Source organism: Protopterus annectens, chromosome 14.part0, assembly GCF_019279795.1.
Source record: "Protopterus annectens isolate FY-2018-M chromosome 14.part0, PAN1.0, whole genome shotgun sequence".
Taxonomy (NCBI): Eukaryota; Metazoa; Chordata; order Ceratodontiformes; family Protopteridae; genus Protopterus; species Protopterus annectens.
Genome location: NC_056748.1, coordinates 293466623 through 293493970, shown reverse-complemented (window position 1 = coordinate 293493970; position 27348 = coordinate 293466623). Strand labels below are relative to the sequence as shown.

The 27348-nt window shown below is 36.8% G+C and overlaps 1 protein-coding gene across 1 annotated transcript in view; it reads right to left on the bottom strand.

Moving 5' to 3' along the window:
- Nucleotides 1–27348, bottom strand: part of CPXM2 (carboxypeptidase X, M14 family member 2) — a 1728300-nt gene that overhangs the window by 801074 nt on the left and 899878 nt on the right. The window contains exon 5 of the mRNA XM_044056018.1: nt 3716–3800. Coding sequence (XP_043911953.1) covers nt 3716–3800 — 85 coding nt within the window. The remainder of the gene's footprint in view (nt 1–3715; nt 3801–27348) is intronic.

Sequence of the window (27348 nt, the reverse complement as noted above, 5' to 3'; positions counted from 1 at the left end):
ATATATATACATACATACACGTATGCATACATATATATGGTTCTACTTCAAAACATCTAATTCCCATAACATCGAATCTCAAAATACTGAGACCATAACATCGAAAAACCAAAACACTGAAAACTCACAACATCAAAAACTCAAAACACTGAAACTTTGCTTCACAAGATCAAATACAAAGCACATGTAAATAACATCCTCTCCACCTATAACAACACCAAGCTAATAAACACACGTTTTACTAAGTTTCTGCGGGGGGGGGGGTAAGCCTAGTTCCCCCCATGTGGGGGGCTCTGCTCCCCACACCTCCCGTAAATTAAATTTACCAACTCCAAAATCACACTACAGTGGAAAAAAGTTAATTTCCTAACCCCATTGTATTGTAATCACCATACAGAATGTATACATAATGTCTAAATCACCTACCTCTATGGCCTAAAAACACATACAGATTGGCTGAATAGACACTATATAAATTCCTACACCATATAAATAATAACTATATAAATAAAAAATACAATGTCTTATAGCGATACCACAAGATTAATAGATTAAACTATAAAATTTACATGTTTGATGATACACTTCTGAATGTTATACATTTTCAGTGTTAAGAAATTTGATGTTAAGAGTTTTCAGTGTTTTGGTTTTTAGATGTTATGGTCTCAGTGCTTTGAGTTTCGATGTTATGAGAATTAGACATTTTAAAGGGGAACCATTTATATATATATATCTATATATATATATATATATATATATATATATATATATATATATATATACTTGCAGATATACACACAAACACATATATTTATGCATATAATATGCGCATACACACATGTATACACATGTATATATATATATATATATATATATATATATATATATATATATATACATACACACAAATATATATATATATATATATATATATATACACACACACATATATATATATATATATATATATATATATATATATATATATACTGTGTGTGTGTGTGTGTGTGTGTGTATATATATATATATGTATATATATATATATATATATATATATATATATATATATATATATAAAATACTGTATGTATGTATGTATGGAGAGAGCGAGACCAAGAAAGAGAAATACTTGTATATGTGTGTCTGTGTGCATGCAAGTGTATATTACATACGTAGACATATGCAGTATACAGTTGTGTGTATATTTCTCTCTCTCCCCCTTGGATATACAATACAAGCAGGAAAACAGCATATAACTTCTCCCATCTCCTCTCAACAAGGTCGAGAAAGCAATACTGATGAATACACTACTTCCAAGGTTACATGTAACATTCTTACTTTCAAATTAAAATGGCAATATGCTACAAAAAGCTTAAAACAAAATACTTAGATTTATTCATCTAAGTCCCTGTAATGAACATCATTGCGTATCCATATAAATTGACAGGCTGAGTCTTACAGACAGAGCTATAATCATCTAAAAATGTCTTATCTTCCAATTATTACATCACTGTTATTGCTCTTCACTTAGAAATAAGCACAATATAAGACTCAGTTTTATTATCTCAGATATATACAATGTTTATCTTTATGTAGACCCTCATTTACTATGGTGACAGTTGAAAGCTTTTGAGAAAAATGAATCTTGCATTATTAAACAAGATGTCAAGAAGACACTATAAGTATAACAAAATTTAAGAAAACGATTAAAACGTTGTATACCAAAATCAATAAAATATGCTCTTTAGTATAAGTTGGATTAATAGGTACAAAAAAGAGTTTCACTGTTGTGAAAGTTTACCGTCCAATGTATCACTATGTAACAATATATAAAACTTTGTACATATGTATGTAGTACACTGTTTAGCCATGAGTCTCTTGTCGCTCAGTGTGACATCATATGTATCTTTTATAAATGTGTTTAGTTCTAATTGAGTAGTAGATTCACATGTACACAGTTTGCCATAACTTAATGTGCATAACGATTATTTAACATGTTGTCTGTGGCAATTTTACTTATATATAGTTTAAATCACCTTTATTTAACTGTAACTGTGTATGTCTAACATCTCAAATTTCTGTGCATAGTCTTACTTGTATGTAGCTGCATTAGTTAATAGATAGTGTTCATTACTGTATTCAAATTATTTCTGAATTATTATTTGTCTTACCTTGGCCTTGCACTTTGATACATTGTTTGGGTCGTGCCTGAAAAGGGTCCTTGGACCAGTGTACTTACCCAGTAAATACATAGTAAATATATTCATATGTGAATATTTGTATGTGGGCATGTGTGTGTGTGTATGATGCAAAATAAATAAATGCACACACACACACACACACACACACACACACACACACACACACACACACACACACACACACACACACACACTGTCTATCGATGCATTCAGATAGTGATATGTGTGTGTGTGCTTGCCCATGAGTGTTGTAAAACAGATGAAAAATGACAGTTTCTACTAGAAAAGTATGTGTACATTCCAGAACTTTAATGTAAGTTGGACATTTATTAAAATACACGTGCTCAGTATTATATGGTGGTATAAGCAGACAGACAAATGATATATACTGGATAGAAATCATTATGAAAAATGATGAGAACATAAAAAAGAGAAGAAAAGAATCACCTATGCCCGTAAAATGGCTCAAGGCTGTTGATAAGAGTACATTAATGCACTATAATCTAATAAAAAAAATATGGATTCTCGGACAGTAATCTTTGCCTGAAATATAAGTAGCATAAAATAAAAGCAGAGGTATATATTATTATTGACTCTGTTGGCAAGGGTGCAGACTTAGAAATTAGTAGGCATTAGAAAGAAACAACTGCTGCAGCATTATCATACTGCCAAATGGAGCATGTGAGCAGAATGATAATTTCTGCATTTAAGCAATTCGGAAATGCAGAAACTATACACGGGTGAACAAGCTTATGTACGGCTGAACAAGCAGTTCAGAAATCATGTAAAAGTAATATGGCAGGAATCATAAGTTCTTTATTATTAAGTGAACAACATTGTATTTAATCCACACTTGCTCCATGGGTAGGGGCTATTATGGATTTTTTTCTTCACAGAGACCAGCTGACTCTGGCTGTTCATACATCTGCTAGTTTTACCCTAAGGAGGTAATACATTAGGCCTAGCGCAATCTGACTGAACTCTGCAATCAGCAGATTAGACAAATCTGAGCAAACAAGTGATTTTTTGTTCTCCACATGTTGAGGTGTAAAGACTCTGGACTTGATATACTAAGTAGGAGGGATGGAAAGAATACAGTCATGTGTACAGCCAGTACGAGGCAAAACCCTGGAGAAAAAATGAGCACATTTAAAATTAGCTTGAATGGACATGTGGATAAAATGTTGACAGTTTTGTTCTTCAATAAAAGTTGCATTTTGCAGCATGTACTAGAACCTGAATTGTATATGTCAACTTGGAATTATGTAATTCAGAGATTTGACAGTTGTCTGCAAAAGATCTAGAGATCAAGGCTTCCATTTCAACTTCCTAAAACATTGCAGACGATGACATGTGAAAAGGCTACTTTTATTACAGGAGGATATCTTTAGTCTCTTATTTTGGGGGAAAAGACCTCAGTCAACCCTGTTCCTACATACTATACATTCAGGAAAAAGTTGTATTATTTTGACAAAGAAGGCAGCCCTTTTCACAGTTCTATTTCTTTTGCTCACCATGTCTTCTGTTCCATTCTTGATCGTTATCCATGTGTGACTGTCATTGCTCACAAATACACAGTATGATTTCACCCAGTCACTCCTGAAAAGAAAAGAAAAACATTAATGAAAATCTTCATTTCTATGCCTGAGTGCTGTCACTGAGCTCATACGTTACTTATTAACCTCCATAATCAGATTTTCATGAGAAAGAGTTTTTGCTTATAAAGGTCATTTATATGTACATCATGTTTCCATTTCTCAGTCATTTCCTAAACATGTTATACATCATGTTTCAGTATTCAGGTACTTGGATGAGAACAGATTCAGTGAGGTGCCATTTCTTTTTTGTGGGGGCTCTCTATTGCTGTTGTGCATCATCCTATGGCCTGCTGCTCCTGTGCCCCCATCTAGTGCTGGATCTGCCAGCCCCCCTTAAATTCCCAAAGTATTCTGATTCAAGCCAGGAACTTAAAGATGTCTTGGGGAGGGGTCTTACTGTCACTTTTTACTGTGGGGGTACTTACTTATGAACCTATCTGCTTCCCCCAAAACCACTACATTGCAATGATATGACCAAGGGTATGTGTACATTTGGGGTGTACAACATTTTTGCTCAATTCCACATCAGCTCAGCCATGCACCCTCTGAAATCAGCATCTCCTGTTTCTACCAGAGGTCACTGATATGAGTGGCCATGTGACCATCTGTTCCCCTGGATGGGTTTGCCACCCAAGCAGCTATTCACACCCGGGTTGGCTGGGCAGCCCAGTCAGAGGTACAAGAACTGGCAAGAGACAGGCTAGTAAAGGTTTGGCACAGAATGTTTAATAAGATATTCAAGGGTGTGAATTCTTCAAAATCATGGAAGGAGTCTTTAATAGCAGTGATATATAAAGAATGTGAAAAAACACTGCCCCTTCTCCTACAGACTGATATCCATATTAAAACATGTTTGCAAATGCTAAATGATAATCATAGCACAGAAGTTAGGAAAGCTCATAGGTTCATAGGTTAGTACTAAGCTAACTGCCCTTGTGAGCCATTTTAAGCCTAGCCAATTATCCCTTGTGAGACTCAAACCCTGCACCTTGTGTTTGTAAGGCAAACACCCTCCCATCCCCTTTAGGTCACCCTCCCATCCCCAGCTGATGCAGAATAAAACAAATGAAGATCAACCAGGTTACATGTGTTTGGATCAATTTTTGGATTTCTGAGTTTTAAAAGTAAAGAAAAGGGCTCCTAATGATTAGTTTATACACTGACATTTAAAAGGATTATAAAACGGTTTGGACCTTTTGGTCAAGGTGTCACTGAATGTGTTTAAGAAGGTTGTCAAAAAGTATGCAGACAGTCAGGCACAGAATAATTAAACTGTGTGTCATTTTAGGTTTAATACTGAGGATCTAGAAAACTTTTGCAGTATGGTTGGCTTGTTCTTATACAAGAAGAAATAATGAAAATATGTGCACGTTTTGTATTAGTTTTAGGGGCTTACATATCTGAGAGGGGTGCTTTCAATCCATCAAATTCTTTTAGTGGAAACTTTGCAGATAAGGTTAAAAAGCTTTTAAATAACTACAAATCAGCTGATCACACATCCTGTTTTTTTTTTCAGTGCAAGATCGGCATAGTTCGGATCAAAGAAGTTGCCTTTTCCCCATTATAGTGAAATCTCATTTGCTATATATAATTAGCAAGAGGGGTAGAGATATAGGGGAATTTGACCCCTCCAAAAATGTTTTGTTTGAATCTTTGTGATTTCATTTAAATTATATCTGAATCGTTGTGATATGAAATGTTTTAGTGCTATAAAGGCATTTAAAGTTTTGACACTTTGAATGTCTGTCATACAGTCATCTGAGGTTAGTATAAATATTTTTAAAGTGCATTTGAAAGGTGCAGGCAAGATGAATGTGGGTTTAAAGGTACTTAAGGGTGGTTTGGAAGTCTTGTGGAGGGGAATAAAAATAACATAACAGCAGCTGCAACCTCAGTTCTCGTGGATTTTTAAAATTCCATAGATATTTCAAGACCACTAAGTGTTTTCACCATCTTTTCATTGTCAACGCCCTTTGTTGTGCCATACCTCCTTTCTACTGGAGGGCCATACCAATCAAGCATGGACTAAATTAGTGATTACCCATCCAGTCATCCTAGTTAAGTTTAAAGAAAGGCAGTGAGTTGCACTGCTTAACTTACAGAGGAAGTTTATTCCAGAGGTTTGGGAGATCCTGGATTATAATCCTATTCCTTTACCATTTTGTACCTGCTGTTGAAAATCAAGGTCTAATATTGGCAGGGTTATTGGACTTATAGGGCTATAGGTGATTCAGGTCAATAGGGTCTCTAATGGTTCAGTAATGAGCCAAAGATCTCTCCTCAAAAGTCTGTAAGTAATTAAAAAGATAGGGTTTATAGTGTCATTTTGGTATGTTGGGGACTTTAGACCTGTAATCAATTCAATTAGGAATGTAAAGGGCCTTTCTAATTGTTTGATATGTTTACAGTGACATACACCTGAAAAAGGGCATTATACTTGATAATTATCATGATCAATGCTGAATATAAGGGAGTGATTACCTTTTTAGACCTTGATGATATCCCTTTGGGAATAAGCTGTACTAAATAAAAGGATTTCCTGGCAAGTTTTTTCACATAGGTTCATAGGTAGGTACTAGGCTAGTGGCCCTAGGGCCTATATAAGCCTAGCCAAATGGTACCCTGGCTTTTGCCACCCAAGAAAATTATTTTCCTGTGCCCCTGCCAAGCAGAGCCACAGAAGTGATCCCAGGGGTGAATTTCCTATCTCCCATCCAATCATCAAGATTTTTCTTGAAGAGAGCTAATGAGGAACTTTGTTTCATATAGATAAGTAGTTTGTTCCAGAGTATGGTAAGTCTCTGGGACAGGAATCTATCCCTCCAGCATGTTCTGTTTATTGTGGTAATAAGGTTTAGGTTCCTAGAGCGTGTAGCTCGGAGGGATTGGGATTTCTTTATTGGAGCATGTCCAATAGCTCTGGGTTTGACATAGCTTTGTATATTAGGTAGAGATCGCCTCTGAGTAGGCGATATGCAACAGAGTAAAGCTGGATTTTTTTGAGACAGTCTGCATAGGGCATCTGTTTGAGGCCGGTAATCCTCTTTGTGAGGTATTTCTGTGGCCTTTCCAGTTGTAGATGTCTTGTCAGGTACATACAAAAAGGAGTGTTGTACTCTATAATGTGTCTAATGAGTGATGAGTAGAGGGGAACAATGACCTCTTTTTTTTCCTGGATGAGAAACCTTTTGTGATGAGGTGTGCCACATAGAAGGATTTCCTGACTACTGTGGTGATGTGATTATCAAAAGAGAGACTACTGTCCACCTGTGTCTCAAGGTCTCTTATCACACTTTTGGTGTTAAGTAGACTACCGCCTCTGTGGTAGTTCATGGGTACAGAGTTTTTAACAAAAGAGATGACAATGCACTTTTTGGCACTGAGCTTGAGACCATGGCTTTGACACCAGGCATCTGTCGCAGTGAGGCCCTTTTGTAGGATGTCCACATCATTAGGAGTTTTGATTATGGCTCCTAGTTTGCAGTCATCTGCAAACTTTGTTAGCCATAGACCTTCTGTGTTAGCCTATACTTCAGAGAAGTAGATACCAAACAGGAGAGGACCTAGGATTGAACCCTGTGGTACTCTACATGTTACTGGTCTGAAGTTGGATTTACAGTCTGCTACTTTCACAGTAAGGGTTCTGTCAGTGAGCCAGTTGGCAACCCATCTTGTGACATAGGAATTTATACCTAGTTTAGTGAGTTTATCTATAATTCCAGAGTGGGGGTTGGTGTTGAAAGCCTCGGCGAGATCTAGATAGGCTGTGTGAACCACCTTACCCTCATCTACGGCTTTGGTGACTGCCACAAAGAAGTCTATCAGGTTTAGGAGACAGGATCTGCCTTTTACAAACCCGAACTGGGTAGGGTCCAGAGTTTGGAGATTACCACTGTCATTGTTTATAAGTTCCATGATGATACGTTCCATAGCCTTGCAGATCAGGCTCGTCAGGCTAATGTGGTGGTAGTTCCTGGGGTCCGTGGTGGCTCCCCCTTTGGGGAGTTGGATAACTGTTGCTGTGCACCATTCAGTGGGCACAAAGCCTGAGGTGAGGCTATGATTGAACATGGTACTTAGGTGTGGTGCCAGTTTGTTCTGTAGTTCATGTAGAATGCAGCCTGGGATGTAGGCAGGTCCCATAGATACTGTGTTCTTGGCTTTGGAGAGTGTGTTTTTTACCTGTGCAGCTGTGATTACAGGAACTTTGCATTCTTCCAGTATAGAGATGGGCCCTTTAGGGGATGAGAGATGGGTAAAGTTAGCACTGAACCTATCTGCCAGGATGTTGGCAATATCATTTAGTTCTGTATATTTAGTGCCATTGTGCTGTAACTCAGAGCAGATCTGAGTGTTGATATTGAGATTCTTGACATAGCTATAGAATGCTTTGTGGTTGTCTTTAGAATCAGTGGTGATTTTGTTTTTGTAACTAGCTTTGGAGGATTTTATGAGGGATCTCAGCTTCTTACTGAGGCTGACCACGGAGTTCCTCCAATCATGGGATTTTACTCTTTTTTGCAACAGTTTCTTTCTTCATGATAGTCAAAAGAGAGGGAGTTATCGACCCAAATTCTTAGATCCATGACTATATTTTTATTTAGTAGTGGGGCTTTGTATATACAGCATCATGACAGGTGGGGGTTATCTATCAAAAGTAATGACAGAACTCAACCCATTTTTGGTACATCAAGTGTTTACTAGGGATGCTTCATTCTGGAGTGTATGGATGTAAGAGAGTGACTTAATTAAAACCCTCAGTTTGCAGTAATATGCATATTTTGTTAGCCAGACGTATTGGCTTTCTGCTTGGAGATCTGAAAAGTAAATGCCAAAAGAAGAGGCCCCAGCACTGAGCCTGAGTAAAACTGCTGGTCACTTTCATACCTTCTTTCAGCTTGTACTGTGTGAGTTCTGTCTTTTGGCCACTTTGCTATCTGTCATACCACATATGGGTAGATGTTTAGAGCATTTAGATTCTGCATGATGCTAGCATGGGGAAATGGTCTTTAAGACCTTGGCTAGATCAAGATACACCATGCTTACTGCATGTGCATATTCTCAGGCAAGGCAAGGATGGGTTGAAGTTGAAGTAGGATGACGTTATTAAGTAAGCTTAACTCTTGCTTTGTAAGAGATTGAGAGGTATGCCTAGCACTTACTGAGAAAAAAAGGTAATGAAACTAATCCTGTACACAGGAATATCTCAATACAGGATGCTGAAACATAACCAGTTAGATCAGCAGGCAATTGAGTGGAATGCCACAGTACCTACATTTGGTTAAAATATCAACAAATTTGCTAAAACAGTATTAATGAATGATGCATGAGTGCTGATTGCTGAACAATTGTGTAAGCACAGGAGCATGCCCATTAGAAAGTTAAATGCTTTCATCTTGTTTTTCTCAGGCAGTCATGATTTTCTTTGTACACAAATGCATTACATATTGATGCAAATTACTGCTCCATTTTGGGAGAACATTGTAAAAAGAGTATTGAAGAAAATGAAACTGTGGCATATAGTTCTGTCATCAGCATGCTGTCAGTGTACAGTCACATTGTTTTCAGACTGACACAGTACATACTGCTATGATTCGTGTAATCAGTTAAGAACTGGCATGGACAGGAAGTGGCTATAAAATATAGATGGCCAGACAGAAAACCATGTGGAAGATAATTAAATATTAAAAGTTCAATATTTACTCTGTGACACTGTAATAATGGGCTTAGTATATCTCCCTCTCTCTACACACACACACACACACACACACACACACACACACACACACACATGCATATCTATCCATATATATATATATTTATTTATTTTACATTTTTTTGATCGGGATAGTCCAACTGGATACTTGTCCATTTTCAGAGGAGGCCTTGGCAGAAAAGCTCCATATATACATACAGAAAAACTGTAACATTAATCAAGTTAAAGCACTGTTACAGATGCAATACATAGGATAAAAGTAATTCATTCTGTCATATATAAATCTGATTTGTTATAGAGTAACAATTAGGAAGCAATGTCGGGGTGGCCAAAAGACCTCTTTAGCACATGTTTATATTGTCAGGATTAGAGCAAGGACATAGCCATTGCCTTTTAAAGTACTGTTTTAGATTTTTTTTAATTGAGTTAGAACGGGTTTTGAAGCAAACTCAGCAGGAAGTGAGTTCCATATTTTACATATATTGAGTCTCCAGATGAGTTGTTGCTTTTGAGGGTTTGGACTAGTAATTTGTTGGATAAGCAAAGTGTTTTGAGGTTGCTATAAGGGGTGATAATGGGTGTGTTTTCAGCTTGGTAGAGAATTTTATCTGCTACTATTAGCTGATTGTAATGAAGTTGGATAGGCAATTCTAGCCACCCTAGATTCTTTAGGTTCAGACAGTGGTGTGTTCTGTATGCTGCTCCAGTGGCAAATCTAGCAATATGATTAAAGCAGCTAGAGAGTTTATTAAGGTCAGACTTACTCAAGTTCAAGAAGAGAGGGGATGCATAAAGGAAGGTGGAAAGTAGATGTGTATGGGCAATTACCGTCCTAGCTAGTAGAGTAAGGAAATGTTTGATATTATATAGTGAACCAAGTTTTTTATTAACTTTTTTAATAGTTTGATTAATGTGCATATCAAACTTGAGGTTATTATCAACTGTTACACCTAAGAGTTTGATACAGGGATCTGGGACAATGTCAGTGCCATTGTTAGATTTTATAGCAAAGGTTGGAGCAGAGGCTTTATGAGTGGGAGAGAAAAGCAGTAGATTAATTTTGTTAGGATTTAATAGGAGACATCGATTACAGAGCCAATTTTTGACAGTATTAAAAAACATTTTGGGATACAGTCTGCAGACTTAAAGGGGAGGTGGCAGAGCAAATTAAAGTGGAGTCATCTGCATGTTGAATGCAGGTGGCTGTTGGGATGACTGTGTATAGGTCCTTAATAAAGATGGAAAATAATAGGGGTCCTAATATAGAGCCCTGAGGGACCCCAAGGGTGATAGGTAGAAGGGAAGATAGTTTGTTCTGCCATAGTACAGCCTGTTGTCTACCCCTCAGATAAGATTTGAATCATTGGACAGCCTAAACATCTAGGGGAATAGTTTTAAGTGTATGTATGAGTAGTTGGTGGTTGACCATGTCAAAGGCTTTGGAGAGATCAAGAAAGAGGGCAGAAGAAAGCTTATTATTGTTTCAGTTTTGATTAATAACATTGGAGAATGAGAGGAGGGCCGTGGTTGTACTGTGGAACAGTCTGAAACCATGCAGTGAGTTCGCCAGGAGATTGTATTGAATGAGATGGCTCAGGAGTTGTTTATGGATGCACTTCTCCATATTTTTAGCCAGGGGTGACAAAATAGCTATAGGTCTGTAATTTGACAGTTCAGTGGAACTGCCCCTTCTGTGGAGTGGAATACCATGGGATGTCTTCCAGATGGAGGGGCTAGTGGCTTCTGATATAGCTCTGTTGCTCAGGATAGAGATCAGCTATGCTATGGCATCCACAGCTTTTTGTAGACACTCAGCTGGGAGGAGATCTGCTGCAAGCGTGGTAGGTTTCAGTTTCTTGATTAGGGCACGAATAAGTGATGTGGAAACTGGTTGAAAGTTAAAGGTGGGTTGAGAACTAGGTGCAGGGGAATTAGGACTTCGGCAACTGGGAGATAGTTGGTTAGCTAGTGACTGAATAGTTTCTGTGAAGAAACTATTAAAGAAATTGGTAATGTCTTCCAAAGGTTTTTGGATGGTAGCCGATGGGGTAGGAGTTGTGCATTGCCCTGGGTGAATAAGTTTATTTATGCCTGCCCCAAACTTTTGTGGCTTGTTTTGATGCTTCAGTTGTAAATGGCAGTATTTGTTTTTTTTTTTTTTATCAAGGGTGGTAGATTTTTTAGTTTTGTTCCTTAGTTCTCTAAATCTAAGTTGATCTAAGGAGGATTTTGTGATATGCCAAGTGGTCCAAGCTTAAGTAAGATCATTTGACTGGTTTCTTTTGAAAGCCATGGAGCAACTTTTGCTTTAGTTCTTTTAGAACGTGCAGGTGCATGGGTATCAAGGATGGCTAGGAATTTGGTGTTGAAATATAATACAGCTTCTTCAAGTGGTGATGTTTTAGGACTGCCCAATTACATGCTTTGAGTTCATTTTGGAAATGAACTCAAAGCATGTAATGCATATATGTATATGTAATGCATATATATATATATATATATATCATCTTCTAGGTTTGATTGACACACACTGCATGCACACTTTTGTTTGCCTCAGACCCTGCACTATATGTGTGTCATCTAATTAATAATCAGATACACTAATAGCAGAGAAGCCGTCTATATACCATTCTTCTAATGAGCTTTTTCATCTGGCTAAATAGCACAGGGATAATTTATAAGACTGCAGCATAGAAAACACATAAACTCTAAATCAGGCAGTCAGTTTAATGACTTATTCACTGTGCAAAACCATTATGCAAAAAGTAATATGTTCATGAATCAGACCTTAATACAACAAAATTTCTGTTTCAAATAATTTAGTAGAAGTGAAACAGAATTGTATATCCTTGTGCAGGGTGTCCATTTAAGGACTGATGTAAAAGCTGAACTTCCTTAGAAAAAAATTAGTTTAAGACTCCCATAGGTAGAAAACATAATAAAATGTACATACATATAAATCATTGTGACTAAATAAATAATGAACATGTACTGCTGTATAGATTCCACTTCTACATTACTCAGAGCTGGCTTTTGTGGCATTTATGTATCAGTAATATGATACAATATGTTTGATTGTTGTAAGAATGTCCTTCTATATTGCACAGCTTATAAACAAAGAGATTGTGTATAGATCTAGGGATGTCATTGTACTTGTTTACTCAGCCCTCATTAAGCCACTCATTGAATATAATGCTCCCCTGACATGTATCTGTCCAAACACATGCAACAACTGAAATGCCCACAGAAATACCTTACTAAAAGGATACAAGGCCTAAACAACAAGTTGTAACTTAACTGACTTAGAGCTCAGTCACTATTCATGGTATCCTACAGACTACTAGAGGTGACCTGTGTCTAGCATACAAGGCATCTTCCAGCCCATTACTAGCAGATTTACTGCACATCAGCAAGTCAAATGGCATCAGAAATATTCAGTCTAGGGATCTAATCATCAGATCAACAGAATGGTTTTGAAGAACAGATATATCTTGCACTAAATATCACTGTTGTGGAACAGACTAACCATCCACATGAAACAGAGTTCATCCCTATTCATTTCCATCACAACTTAGATCAGTGGATGGGAAATAGAAAATTTACCCCAGGACTTCTCCCTGTACTACTAATGGACAGAGGCAGCTCCTAAAAGTTTCATCCAATGCATGGGTCCTTTCAAATTATATATTGTATGATCCCAGTTATTGTCATTAGAAGTAATATATAATAATCGATTATATGATGGGCAAGGTCAATCTATAACCAAATGGGATAGGTTATTCAGACCACAAAAAGGGAAAATGGCTAAGCATAAAATGGCATGCAAGAGCAGCTAGCCTATTGTTTGCCTATTTCAGGTCATCCATGGTAGCATGCTCTTCTGCAAGACCGAGAGATGACCAAAGCTTTATGTTTGGGCAACTCCAGATCTAGGAATAAGGCCATACAGCCGCAGGTTCACTAGTAGGTCCTGGGCACATGTGTAAGCACTCAAGTAAAACAAGTCTTGATTGTGGGAATTCCATGAATTCAAGCCAGTTTTGGGATCCGCAGAGATCCCTGACACTAGATTACAGTTTGCCAGATGACAAAATTCATTGGGATAAAGAAAAAAGCTGATGGTTGCAAGAAAACAGGGGGGAAAAGTATCAAGACAAAAAAAGGAGAAAAAAACAACGTATCTGGGCTGAATCTGGAAATATGCATCCTAGTGAGCTGGTTCATTGATCTATGTTTTCCATTTTTGGTTGGATTGGTTTAAATTTTAACACTTTAATACACTCATTCTTTCACTTATGTAGTGGAGTCTAGCTTCTTATACATATAGGAAATATGAGATTGATATTCTCAAAAGTGTAAGTGTCTTTAACTTTAACTTATACTTCTTCTGCTGCCACTGCATTTCATGCATGTTGTCTCCACCCAGTCTTAAGTGTTAATCTTTACAACTTGTGTTTTCTTTTCTGTCAGTAATTTCTTCCATGTTTGCTTCACACAAGCACACAGTAGTTCAGGTATTCCAACTTACATCACGTGACTGCACACCAGTCCTACAATGCTAGACTGTTTAACCTGATAAAACAACAAGATAGTAAGTTTGTTTTATACACAAACCTCCCCCAACCCACCCAGCAGTTATAGCCACATTGCCACGTACAACTCATCTGATTATGGTAGAAAATGCCTTTCTACCTCTTTGAACAAGAATCATCACAAAGCCCGAAATAATGAAGGGCAAAGGCAAGGCATCAGAGTTTAAATATGACTGTTAAGTTAAAATTGTTATAATAAAAGTTTTTGCATTAGTATTGATTTTTTTCTGAAGAACATAAAGTCTGAAACTCAAATGCGTTTCATTATTTAGTGACTATAATCAATGACATTTAGTCAGAAGACCATAACTGTATGTGAATCATATCAAAATGAGGCAAAGTCAGGTTCATTCTGCAAAATCAGTGACAGTTTTAACTTGGTTTCACATATGAGTCCAGTAGTCATAGGGCACTCCATTGCATGACATACTAATACCTCACTCGGCAGGATGAACAAGAAGAAAATAGCAGTCCGTTGCCTATCAAAGGCCAATATCCACCAAGTTATGCATGCACTCAAGTCAATTTACTATGGGTACCAGTATGATTCAGTCATAGTCCATGTAGGTGTAAATAACCTGAGATGTACATCCCTAGAGTATATGAAAAGGGACATTATGGAGCTCTCTGACTATGTGTCACAGGCCGATACGTGAAGAGCATTAAGAAGCATTCTACCTTCACCAAAGTTGATGCCACAGTATGAACACAAGATGATCGACTTTATTAATTGACTGAGGTTTCTGGCATCATTCTAGGGGATATAATATTTGTCAGGTCAACAAACCAAATTTCTTTGTCAATGATGGTCTGCACCTGTCCCCTCTAGGCTTTTAAAATGGAATAAAACATTGTCCTCTTCACAGAGCCTTCTTTAGGCAATGCCAAACTGACAGCTCATTCAAACATAGCAAAATCTGCCCATGGAAATATAAAGATGTTACTGCTCAATGCCATGAGTCTAAACTAGAAGCTCCACTCATGCCAATCTCTCCTCACCTTGGAAAATGCAGAAATCTGAAATTTTAATGAGACATGGTTTAATGCTGCTGAGAGTATCAGAGCAGTGCATGTCTTCAGTGCCTTCCACATATTTAGAACAGCAACTTCTCAGAGGGCAAAAGATGGAGGTGTCTTATTCTACATCAGTAACAAGCATACCTCTAGGTTGATTAAACAGGATGATGTACTGGAGATCCTCCATGTCCCAATTATCATAGATACAGCCCCACGCCATATCCTAGCAAGTTATAAGTTACCCTCTATATCCTATGACACCCATAGCTCATACATAATCTTATCAGAGACATTTACCATTCAACCAAATACCATACTCATGAGTGACGTTTATTATCCCTCTACAAACTAGGAATCCTATATGACATCATATTTACAGACACAGAGATTCATAGGCTTTGTAAACACAAACATCCTGGATCAATTAATGCATAAGCCTACTAGAGGTACAAATGTATTTGACCTGTTACTCACAGATATGGGAGAACACTGTCCCCTCAACACACAAAATCAGTCTCCTTTGAAATAATCAATTCTGTAACCCCAGCAAACCCCTTTTAACAGCAACTATTCCAAGTCAAACTATCTTTATTATGTGATAGCCTATCAAAATTTCAAGCCCTTCCAGTATCAGACAGCACAGCAGTCTATTCACAATTATTCGCAGAAGCTCTGTACAACCATGTCAATGACTGCACAGAGGCTACTGTGCCTACCAGAAGTAAGCCCAAACTAACTTAAAAAAAAAACACCCTGGTGGAATCCAAAATTAAACAGGCTATAAAAGAAAAGAAAAAAAATCATAACTAAAATTAGGAAGTTTAACACCAAAAAAAGATAAAAGACTTAGTCCTCCTTGTTGTCTATTCAGTTTGATGATTAAGTCCAACAAGGTAAATTTTCAGATAAAGCTAGTGTCCTATGCCTGGAGATCCATAAGGTCTGTAGCTATGTTCAAACTCTCTGTACACAATAATGTGCTGAACTGTTGGCTAATGGAACCATGCTCATTATTGAACCAGGAGATACAGCAAATCTTCTGGCTGAAAAATTCAGCTCCCATCTCCCCATCCCCCTCTCACCTCAGCCACTCCTCCAGAAAATACCAGTTAACATAACACCACCAGCTATCAGTAGGGAGCAGGTCTTTGATGTTCTCTCTAAGGCCAAGAATGCAGCTTCAGTGTGCCTTCATAATATCCCAGGATGCCTCCTAAATAGCCTGAAATATGACATATCAGAGCCACTGGAATCACTGTTTAATAATAACCTCCACACAGGCTTTGTGCCACATGAATGGAGGACTGCAACAGTTATCACTCTGACCAAAAGCAGACCATCAATGGATCCCAGGAACTGCAGAACCATTAGTTTAACTAGTCTCATATGCAAAGCCATAGAAAGAATTATCATTGAAATAATTAACAGTGGCACAGGAAACCTTCAAACACTGGACCCAACCCAGTTTGCTTTTTGTCAATGGCAGGCCATGTGTACTGAACAAGTATACTTCTTTGAGATGATAACCAAGACAATAGATGTGGCTAAAATGATGCATATTGTCTACCTCGACCTAGCTAAGAAATTTGATACAATACAGCACTTGGGCATTGTAAACAAACTCATGGAATTAGGTATAAACCCCTATGTGTCTCACTGGATAGCCAGCCAGCTGAAAGACAAGACCCAGGAAGTTAGGACTGGAGACACCACCTCCACAAAAAGCTCAGTTAACAATGGAGTTCCTTTGGGCTCTGTGCTGGGCTGGCTCCTCCTAGGCATCTATTTCTTGGAAGTCATGTCCAGTGTCAAGGGTCTATCACTTACCAACTTTCAGAAGATTTCAAGCTAGGAGCAATCATAGCACAGGCAAATGAATGGTGTCAAAGGCATGGCTTAAAGCCCATTGCCAAGAAATGCATAATACTTTTTAGGAAGGCAGCCACCCAGGGAAACTATCTCACTAATAAAACACCCCTAAAATAGACACAGTAGTCAGGGATTTGGGGACTCATGCAGATAGTAACCTGGCTTTCGGCCAACGTGTGTCTAAGGTAGTAAGAATATAATTTTATGTCACTCAACTTTTAAGTAAGATCATGGCATCTAGGTCCAGAGAAGTAATCTTCCCACTGTACTTAGCCCTCATTAGATCCATCATTGAGTATAATGCCCCTTTCAGTATGCACCTGACCAGGCATATGCAACAACTGGAATGTTCATAGAGGCTCCTCACAAAAAGAATATAGGGCAAAAACAACCTGTGTAGATCATCTCAAAGCTCTGTCTCTGTGCTCTTTTTCCTATGGACTGCTTAGGGGACATATTATGCCTCTCATGCAAGTTATCCTTGGATCCTGATCTGATGGATATTTTGCATAGCCACAAAATGAATAACATCTGAACTAATAGATCTAAGGCTATAAACTTTGCTTTCAACTTAAATAAGACAGGTTTGAGGGATAGGTATGTTTCCATTTTCTGGAGAAGGAAAGTTATAGATTAGTCTAGATGAAATCACTTTAGCTAGTAGATCTAGGAGACTCTCGCTCTCTCTGATACCGTCCTTGTGGGAGGAATAAATACACCGTGTTGAAGTTTCAAATAGTTTATTCAGTTAGTCAGATGACCAAGTGTTATTATTCTAATGGTTCTAAATGACCCCTTAAAATAACCTCTGAGGTGCAATAACTCAAAGGATACATTTGGGTTGCATGGCTAGGCTTCTAAATGTCCTATTGGACATTCGCTTGATATACACCTACGAACCTATAAGTAGTACCTAGAGATTATTCCATACAGATGTACACTAGTCCTGTATACCTAAAATGAAAACAGAATAAAAGCTGAGCAAACAAGATGATGAGTTTCTTACATCCATAGTCAGACCCTCCTTATTTAGTGACTTTACTTCTCAATCATTTGCCAGAAAAAATATGGGGCACAGAACAAATTATGAAACAAATTCAGGGACATCCTAAAATATGTGCAGTTTTAATTTGGTTTCACAGAAACAGCATCCAGAGAGTAAATATTCCAGCTTTGTTCATTGAAATGTACACAAGTCCTGTAAAGCTAGATATTAAACTTGGCAAACAGAAAAAATGTAAGTTGCAGACCAAAATTGTTAGGAAAAACAAAGGCATTCTGCAAAAGTAATGACAGCTTCAAAGCTGTTTCAGACAAAGATTGTCCAGAGAGTAAATATTCCAGTTTATTTCACACAAATACACATTAATACTTAATGCAAGACATTAAACTCAACAAATGAAGAGGGTAAGCTTCTTTCATCCGCAGCACAACTAGCCCCTCAGTCAGGTGACTGACAGCATACTGAGAGAGATGGAGAGACAAAGAGAATGACAGAGAGAATATTCTAATTTATTTTATACAAATGCACAAAAAGGCATTAATAAATGTTATGATTAGCAAATGAAAAGGGTAAGTTAGTTTCTTTCTCAGCCTAGTTACCCTGTCCTCAGTATGGATACCTGCAGCATATTAACAAAAGAGAAAATAATATTTTAGTTAACACAAATGAACATTAGCCCCTAATGCCAGATTTTGAACTGAGCAAATAAAGGTGGGCAAGTTGCTTTCATGCACAGTATATTTAGCCACCACCCAAAAATAGAGAATATTCCAATTTATTTCACACAAATATATACCAGCTCAGCCCTTAATGCCAGGCTTTAAACAGTGTAGACGAAGAAGGTGAATTTCTTTCATCCACAAAAATGCTAGCCACCACCCCCAAAAAGAGAACATTCTGATTTATTTCACACAAATGAGCACAGATACTTTAATGCCAGACTTTAAATTCAGCAATAAATAGGGCAAGTTACTTTTATCAACAGCATAGCTAAGCCAACAAGACAAAATAAAAACAACTCCCCATGCAATCCACAAAGCAAAATGATTATTCCAGTTTATGTCACACAAATGCTCATTATCTCAGCCTTTGGTGCCAGGTCTTAACTAAGCAAATGAAGAGTGTAAGTTGCTTTTATTCACAGCATAGGTACCCTCCCCATGATGTAGCCTATTCCAACATATTTAAAAGAGTGAATGTAAATATCCAGTTTATTTCATGCAAATGAACTATTGACCATAATAGCAGACTTTAAAATGAGCAAATGCAGAAGGCATGTTGCTTTCATTCACAACACAGTCAGCTTCCCATAAGAAAGAAATAATATACATTCCAATTTATTTAACACAATCCTGCACTAGACCTCAAAACCAGGCTTTAAACTGAGCAAATGAAGAAGTTAATTTGCCATCATCCATAACATGGCAACCCCCACATGATTGCCTCTGTTAGCATATGAACAAGAAACAGAGACAGAGATATTCCAGTTTATGTCATACAAATGCACAGTACCCCCTAATGCCATACTTTAAACTGAACAAATGAAAGAGGACAATTTGCTTTCATCCACAGCACATGTACTGTAGCTTCCCCACAAAAAGAGAAATAATTCCAGTTTATTTCAAACAAATACTCAATAGCCCAGTATTTAATGCTAGATTTTAAACTGAGTCAACAAAGAAGGTAAAGTGCTTCCATCTAGAGCACATCACAGCTATCCCCACAAAAAATAGTGAGAATATAAATATTCCAATTTATTTCACACAAACACAAGCTGGTCCTTACTGTTAGGATTTAAACTGAGTAAATGAAAAATTCAAATAAATTTTATCCATACCATAGTTCCTACCCCCAAAAAAAATTTGGTTGCCTTCCAGAATGTTAAAGAAATTATACCAGTTTATTTCATGGAAATGCACAATTGCCCTTAATAATAGAAGTCAAACTAATCAAATGAAGAATGCAAGTTGCTTTCATCCACAGCACAGCTATAACCCCAACTGAAAAAATAAATCTGGTTGTTCGCTAGCATTAAAAAATACTTACCTTCATTTCACTAATGCTTGCAGTTTGTCAGATGCACTTTTTAATACATGTGCAGTCTTTATGTTCACTGCCATCATGATGATTCATTGGATGGCAGCCAATAGAAAGCTGCAACACTTCTGGAGCTAGAGACATCTGGTGAGATGTTCTCTAAAATAAAATAAAGCACTTTTTTTTACTCCAAAACATACATACATAAATAGATAACATACATCCTAGCTAAAGAACTTCACTAACCTGGCTGTGCATGTGGAAATTACAGGCATCAAGATTAAATAAAGGTAAATATTCACAGCGCTTGTTGTTTACTGTTTTCTTTTCTTTAGAAACAAAAAGAAAGACAGATGTTGGTTTGAACAAGTGATTAATCACTTGTTTTATTTGGCATGAAGTAAAACTTAGCTTATATGCTCAATATAATGAAACTTAAAAAATAAAAGTTTCTTTCTTGGCAGGCCATAGGCCACTAGAGGTGCGGGCTCTGGGCAGTTTTGTAGTATACCACTGCTTATATATTGATTGCTCTTTTCAACCATATAAATTATTTATCTGCTAAAGAGAATGTAACTTGTTTTATTGGTTCTAACCGAATAACAACATTAATTATACAATTCATGCTTTTAGCTACTCAAAAGGGCCCAAACTGATTGGACAGTCAAACTAACATGCAAATAAAAACAAAATGTAAATTGAGTTTATTCCAAGAGAAAGAACAGCTATGTGAAATAATAGTTTGTCAAGTAAACTATAAAACATCCAACAAACTCACTTATAACCCTCACCATGCACACACACTTCAGACCACTCTTTATTAATTTACAAATACATTATGATACAGAGTAAAACAGTTTATTTTCCTTATTTCCCTGAGAAACCTTATTCAACAGCCCAATCAGCATTATAACTATTGTAATCCTAACAGAAAGTCTGCCTAAAACACACTTTCTCTGTGCTAAGTGGCCACTCTGTTTAGAAAAAAATACTTCACATGCTACCTCTTAGCAATACACTCCTCTCTGAAACATGGACAAAACAGAATTTAAAAGAAAAAAAAACTACTGTTCACAGCTCTGTGTTGTGAGCATTCTTATAAATAGCTCCATGGACACTAAGATGCTGCACAGAAGTACCTACCTGGACTTTGTAGCAGATGTATAAGAACAAAATACAGACTCCATAGAGAAAGGCACCAGTAGTGGTTTCATCATTATGTTAAAAAATAAATAAATAAAAACAGGCAGAAACTTCAATATACTGTGCAGGTGCTTACAGGCTTAGAGCATGTACAGTGCATGTCCTGGAAAGGCACTAAATTACATTTTATATAATGATATTATTTAGAAAAGTTTAGTTTTCACCCTTAAATAATGTCATTGCATAATAGCAATAATCTATTCCTGTATATTGGCAACACAGGATTTACCTGTGGCTGAATTTGTTTCATAAATTGAGCCTTGCTCTCATGATCAAACCATTCAAACCATGGGCAGATCTTGAATTATCCATACCCAGTCATGGATTATTGCTAAATAATTTTGCAGTTTATTTATTTTAGTTATTTATTTGAATTTGTTTATTGAGATAGAGCACTGATCAGTTATGACCATATTTAATCACAGATCATTTCTTTTAATCTATTATTTCAGACAAAGAAATTTGTAGCATGTTATAAGTAAGTGATAGTTTTTTTATTTGCTATAAAACAACAACTTAATATAGATGAGCACTGGATATTTTATTTATTACATATAATTGATATAGTTCTACAAGACAGCTGCCATTTACAAGGGGAACAAGGATTAAAAATGTTGAAGAAATGAACTTGAACTAAACAAGACAAGTGCAGTGGTATAGATTTCAGAATTATATATGTATGCATGATTAACATGTACTGATACTATATAATATTGGGTTCCATTTAAGTGATCGAAGTTTCAGAAGACCGAATTTCATATGGCCGAAACTATATGTTCGAAGTTTTAAAATTTTCAACACTTAAATGGAGATCTTCATACAGCATGGAAAAGGAATATCTCAGAGTTGGTATATTTTAATAGCGGGGGGTGGGGGTGCAGGGGGGGGCTTGCCCCACTGCATAAATGCATCTTAATTTGTTTTTGTTTTTGTATTTTTTTCTTTGAATGTTCGAAGTTTCAAAACATTGATCATATGAGATTCGAAGTTTTGTAATTTCAATCATTCAAATTAGACCCACCATATTACAGACTGGTATGAATAAGATATACCCTTAGAATAGTTTAATAACACATTATTAATTAATAATTAGTTAATTAGTAATTAATATTACTAACTGTTTGGTAACTGGGTAAATGGGACTGTTTGATTCTAACTGAGCAAGAGGAAGACTGAAAAAACTATTGAAGAGGATTGTCATGCAAAGGCTCTTTTTACATTTAGAAACAGGCCTTCTGTTAGGTTGGACTCACTGATATTGCTGAATATAATGCCTGCAGCTGAATACAATGCATTCATGGTAGTAAATATGTTTCTAAAACCATGCTGTTTGTTGTCAAGAAGTCTGTATTTTTTGTGGTGGTCAAACAGCTATTTATAAATCAGTTTTGCAAAGCTGTCTGCTATAGGATATAAGTTCGCAATTAGGTGATAATCTCTGTATTCTTTAGGGTTGGCCTTTTTGGTAAGATGAATGTTGAACACATGTTTAAAGACTGTAGTGAAAGTAGAAGAGGTTAAGGAGAGACTGCACATGTGTATGACTGGCGTTGTAATAAGACGTGCTGACATTCCCAGGAATGTTAAGCGGATTACTTATCAGATTATCAGTATAAGTAGGCAATTCAAGAACTTTTATAATGCCACTTACTTTACAAACCCACAGATAAATGCAATCAATCAGTACTTAACAAGAAACCTTACATACGTTTTATGACCTCATACTATTTTATGTAACAACCAACAGCTTGAAGGATATATATTACTGGTAGTATGATTGCTTTGGCTACAATTTCTCATTGTGTTGACATCCGTTTGACAAGGATTTCTTAGGTGACTTCCATACTGATTTTTATTTTTAAATGAATCCTTGGTAGTAAAATGCTTACCCTTGAGCTACATGGAAGGCTAAGAAAGTTTAAGCTGTTGACCTTAGTAGCAAGACTGGAAGCAGCTCTATAATCTGCTTAGAAGATAGTATAAGAGAGAGAGAAAAACAGGCAAATAAGCAAGGTCAAGCATTAAAAAGCATGTTCAACTACTTATTTTTAGGCCACATTCATTATTTCATTAGAAATATCTCATAAAGCATTATGGCTTACATAGTTAAACAGACATGTTAAAAAAAATACCAAAATTTGTGGCTAGGACCTGTTTTGAGTCAAACATCATTACATTTACTTTAGGAATTCATTGCCCATGCTTTGTATAAATCATTTTATCTTTTAGGTATTTTTTTCTGGCAATTTGCATAACATTTTTTAAATAGAGAGACTATGGAATTAAAAAATAACATACAGATCCATTCTTCTTAGTGAGTTATTTCACAATAAGTAAGATTCTTTGTTTCCAATTAGAATAAATGTCAAAAATATCCAAACCAATAATTGAAGACATTTATTTTGAAGGGTGATGTCTTTTTTTCTAAGCCTTTTGCCAGAGATAATGGAACTTTAAACCTCTAGTAGCAAAGCCAGGAAAATATTGCTTACAGATTCTAGTGTTATGTCTGTTCTTCTTCATTTTAACTGCGTCTTTTATGACATAACCCAGTTTGTAGCCTTACATTTGGAACCATTAAGCAGCGGCCTTGAGAGCTCAGTAGTAGAGGATGTTTTAAAAAAGAGAAGGATATGATCTCTGTAAAGTAATCTGAGCTTATGTGTAGTATATTTAGTGATTCTGAAAATGTCATTAATGAGTTTAAAGGAGTTTATGGTTTTCCAAGAGAGCAGTGTTGATGTCTTTTGTAGCTATAATAAATTGGTGCCTTCATACTAGTGGAGCAGAAAAGACTCTTATATATAAAATCACAGAGAGACATGAATCATACATACAAAATAAATGCAAGTAGGGATTTCATGTTCAGCTTTTTACATAATTTGTTGAATACATTGTTTGTATCATACAGCATTATAGACCCCTTTGATGTGTTTATTCCCATGTCCACTGTGACACATTGGATTTTTCTGTTACTAGTACCACACCTGTCTTACCTGCCTGACATCAAGCTTTAGCTCTCACATCACAAATTCATTAAATTTCAGCTCCAGTCTTCTGATAGGAAAACTGGACTATTTGAAAATATGACAGCTGTTTGAGTGTCCTAATATTATGAACCATTCATTAAAATTGGTTTTCAGGGAAAATTAACATTTGTCATTTTCTCCAATGTTGTGTGTGTATGCATTTGATGTGTGTGTCTGCATCTATCTATCTATATATATATATATATATATATATATATATATATATATATATATATATATATATATATATATATATATGGGTCTACTTTGAAACATCTAAAACCCATAACATCGAATTTCATAACATCTAACACTACAAATCACAATAAAATAATATCCCCTCCACATATAACGACACCAAACTACCAAACACACTTTTTACTACTTTGCTGCAGGGGGCCAAGACCCACTGCACCCAACACCCCCCGTAAATTAAATATATCAACTCCAACATCGCACTACAGTGGGAAAAAGATAATTTCCTAATCCCACTATATAAATATATAAAACACATACACACAAACACACACACACGCACACATTTGTAAATTGCCTTTAAAAAACAATACAATTAGTAATTTGTGAGCATTTTTCAAGCCGTCTATAAATGACTGTGACCTGTTGAATTTTTTTTTCAAGGTTCCATTGCCTAGGGCAGTTGCCATATTCATCACTCCTTCTCTACTGCATCTCCTACATGCAAACCATAGCATTGCACTGTCTTTTTCCAGCATTCCTTCAAATAATTCTGCAGAATTCAGCTGTATGTCTGCTTACATGTTCCAAATCATCTCCTCGTATTCATATTTTCCTTCTGAGGTCATACCTCCTGTCATGCATGTTCTACCAAAACTTGCCCACCAATGTAAATAGCATTGTATTTTTTCAAGCAGCTTCTCCTTTTGTTCAACCCTGCAAACCACACATGGCTCTTAAGGAGTTTCGTTCCATCTACCAATGTTTGCCACATGCTTTTTGGTGCCATCTGCAGGTAGGTTGACAGTACTGTAAAACCTTAATATGATATCGACTACGGATGTATTAATTTCAGTCATTATTGGAACTTAACATTATGACATTCTACTAGATCCTTCTTTTTTTCTGTTTTTCTTTTTAACTTAGCCACTCTCAGAGATGGTCCAGATCATCATTTTATAAAAACATTTTAGCTCAGTGCTAGAAGTCTTATCAGGAAACTGCACTCCTTGCAAGCCTTCCTCTCCCTGGAGAGTGCAGACATCTGTGTAGGTACAGAGACATGGTTTAAAGTCACAGAGAGTACCCCACAATGCAAGGTTATAATGACTTTCATACCTTTAGACTGGCTACTGCACAGGAGGGAACTATAGGTGGAGGAGTCTCAGTCTTCAGTAAAAACAACCTCACATCCAGGTTAGTTAAAGTGCATAACCACTTGAACTCATACATGTGTAACTCATCATAAATAGGGTCTCATACCATATCTTTGCAACCTAAAGGTCCCCATCCATGTCCAAGAAAATACACACTACCTAGCTCAATGACTAGAGTCCATCACTGTTCAACCCAATACGATCTTCATGGAGGATATCAGCTATCGCTATATAGATTGGGAATCCTACACCACTTCTAATGCACAAGCCCAGCAATTCCTAAACTTCTTTAATACCAACATACTGGAACAGTTGGTCCATTTTTCTACAAGGGGTACAAACATCCTTGACCCAAAGGCAGTATTGCTTAAAATGAAAATCAAATCCAAGGACCCAGCAAAATCAAAAACCTTTATGAACTATTCCAAGGGCCAGCTTCTATCTACTAAGAAACACCTTGGCTAAATTCCAAGCACCCTTAAACCCAGTGAACACCATAGCATATGCTGAGCTATTTCCAAAAGCCCTGTACAGACATATTGATAGCTGTGTACAGAAAACTGTGCCCAGTCTTACGAATAAGATAAACTCAAAAGTCAAGCCACTCTAGTGGAATTCTAGTATAGTAATTATAGTATCAGTCAGTTATACAACAAAAGATAAAAAAAAAATCCTGACTCTCACATAAGAACAAACTGAATACCAAACAGGTTGTCAGCAGACACACTTCCCGCACTAAATAAGGACAAGACACATAAACCCATATGGGAAGGTACTCACTAGTAATTTACAAAAAGATCAGAGGCCTCGCAAACAGAAGCCACTTACATGCATAATAATGCAAGAAATGACCACAACACACATACACACCAGTGTCTCAACAAATAAGTCTATAAGGTGTAACACCAATAAACCTAATGTATTGGTCTGTTGTGAGATACACAGATGTTCCCTTCAGTAGGCTGGATAACGAGCTGATTATGGTTAGCTACCTGTCGTGTGCCAGAATCTGTCGAGTCACTCAAACACTCCAGTCACTCAACCACAAGTACTGATATGACTCCAGCATTTTCCATGTGGGGGTGAATGACTTGAGACATACCTCACTGGACTATATGATGAGAGACATGACTGAGCTTTCAGATTATGTGCCACAGGCAGGTATAAGCCTAGCCTTAAGCAGCATTCTACCTTCTCCAAGGATGATGCCATAATACAAACAAAAATTGATTTGACTTTAACAATTGACTTAACTGCTGGTGTCAGTCCAAGGGAATCCAGTGTCTGTCAGCCTTGGAAGACATGGTCAACAGGCTACACTGCTTTGCCAGGGATGGTCTGTACCTGTCTCCTGTAGGCTTTCAGATATTGACAAAGGTATTAACCACCCCTATTGTGCCTGTTTTTGGCACTGTCAAAATAACCAACCTCGCAACATAACAAAATCCTCCCTAGATAAACTCAAGGTTCTGCTGCTTAATGCTAGGAGTGTAAACAAGAAACTGCTCTCCCTGGAAGCACTCCTCACTTTGGAAGTTGCTGACATCTGTGCAGTCACAGAGATATGGTTCAAAGGTGTGGAAAGCACCCAGGCCATGCAGGGTTACAATGCTTTCCATACTTTCAGACCACAAACGGAGCATGAAAGAACTAGAGGAGGAGGTGTATCCATCTTCATTAATTAACTATAAATATTACCTATTTATGTAAATAATGCTACATCTTCCTATT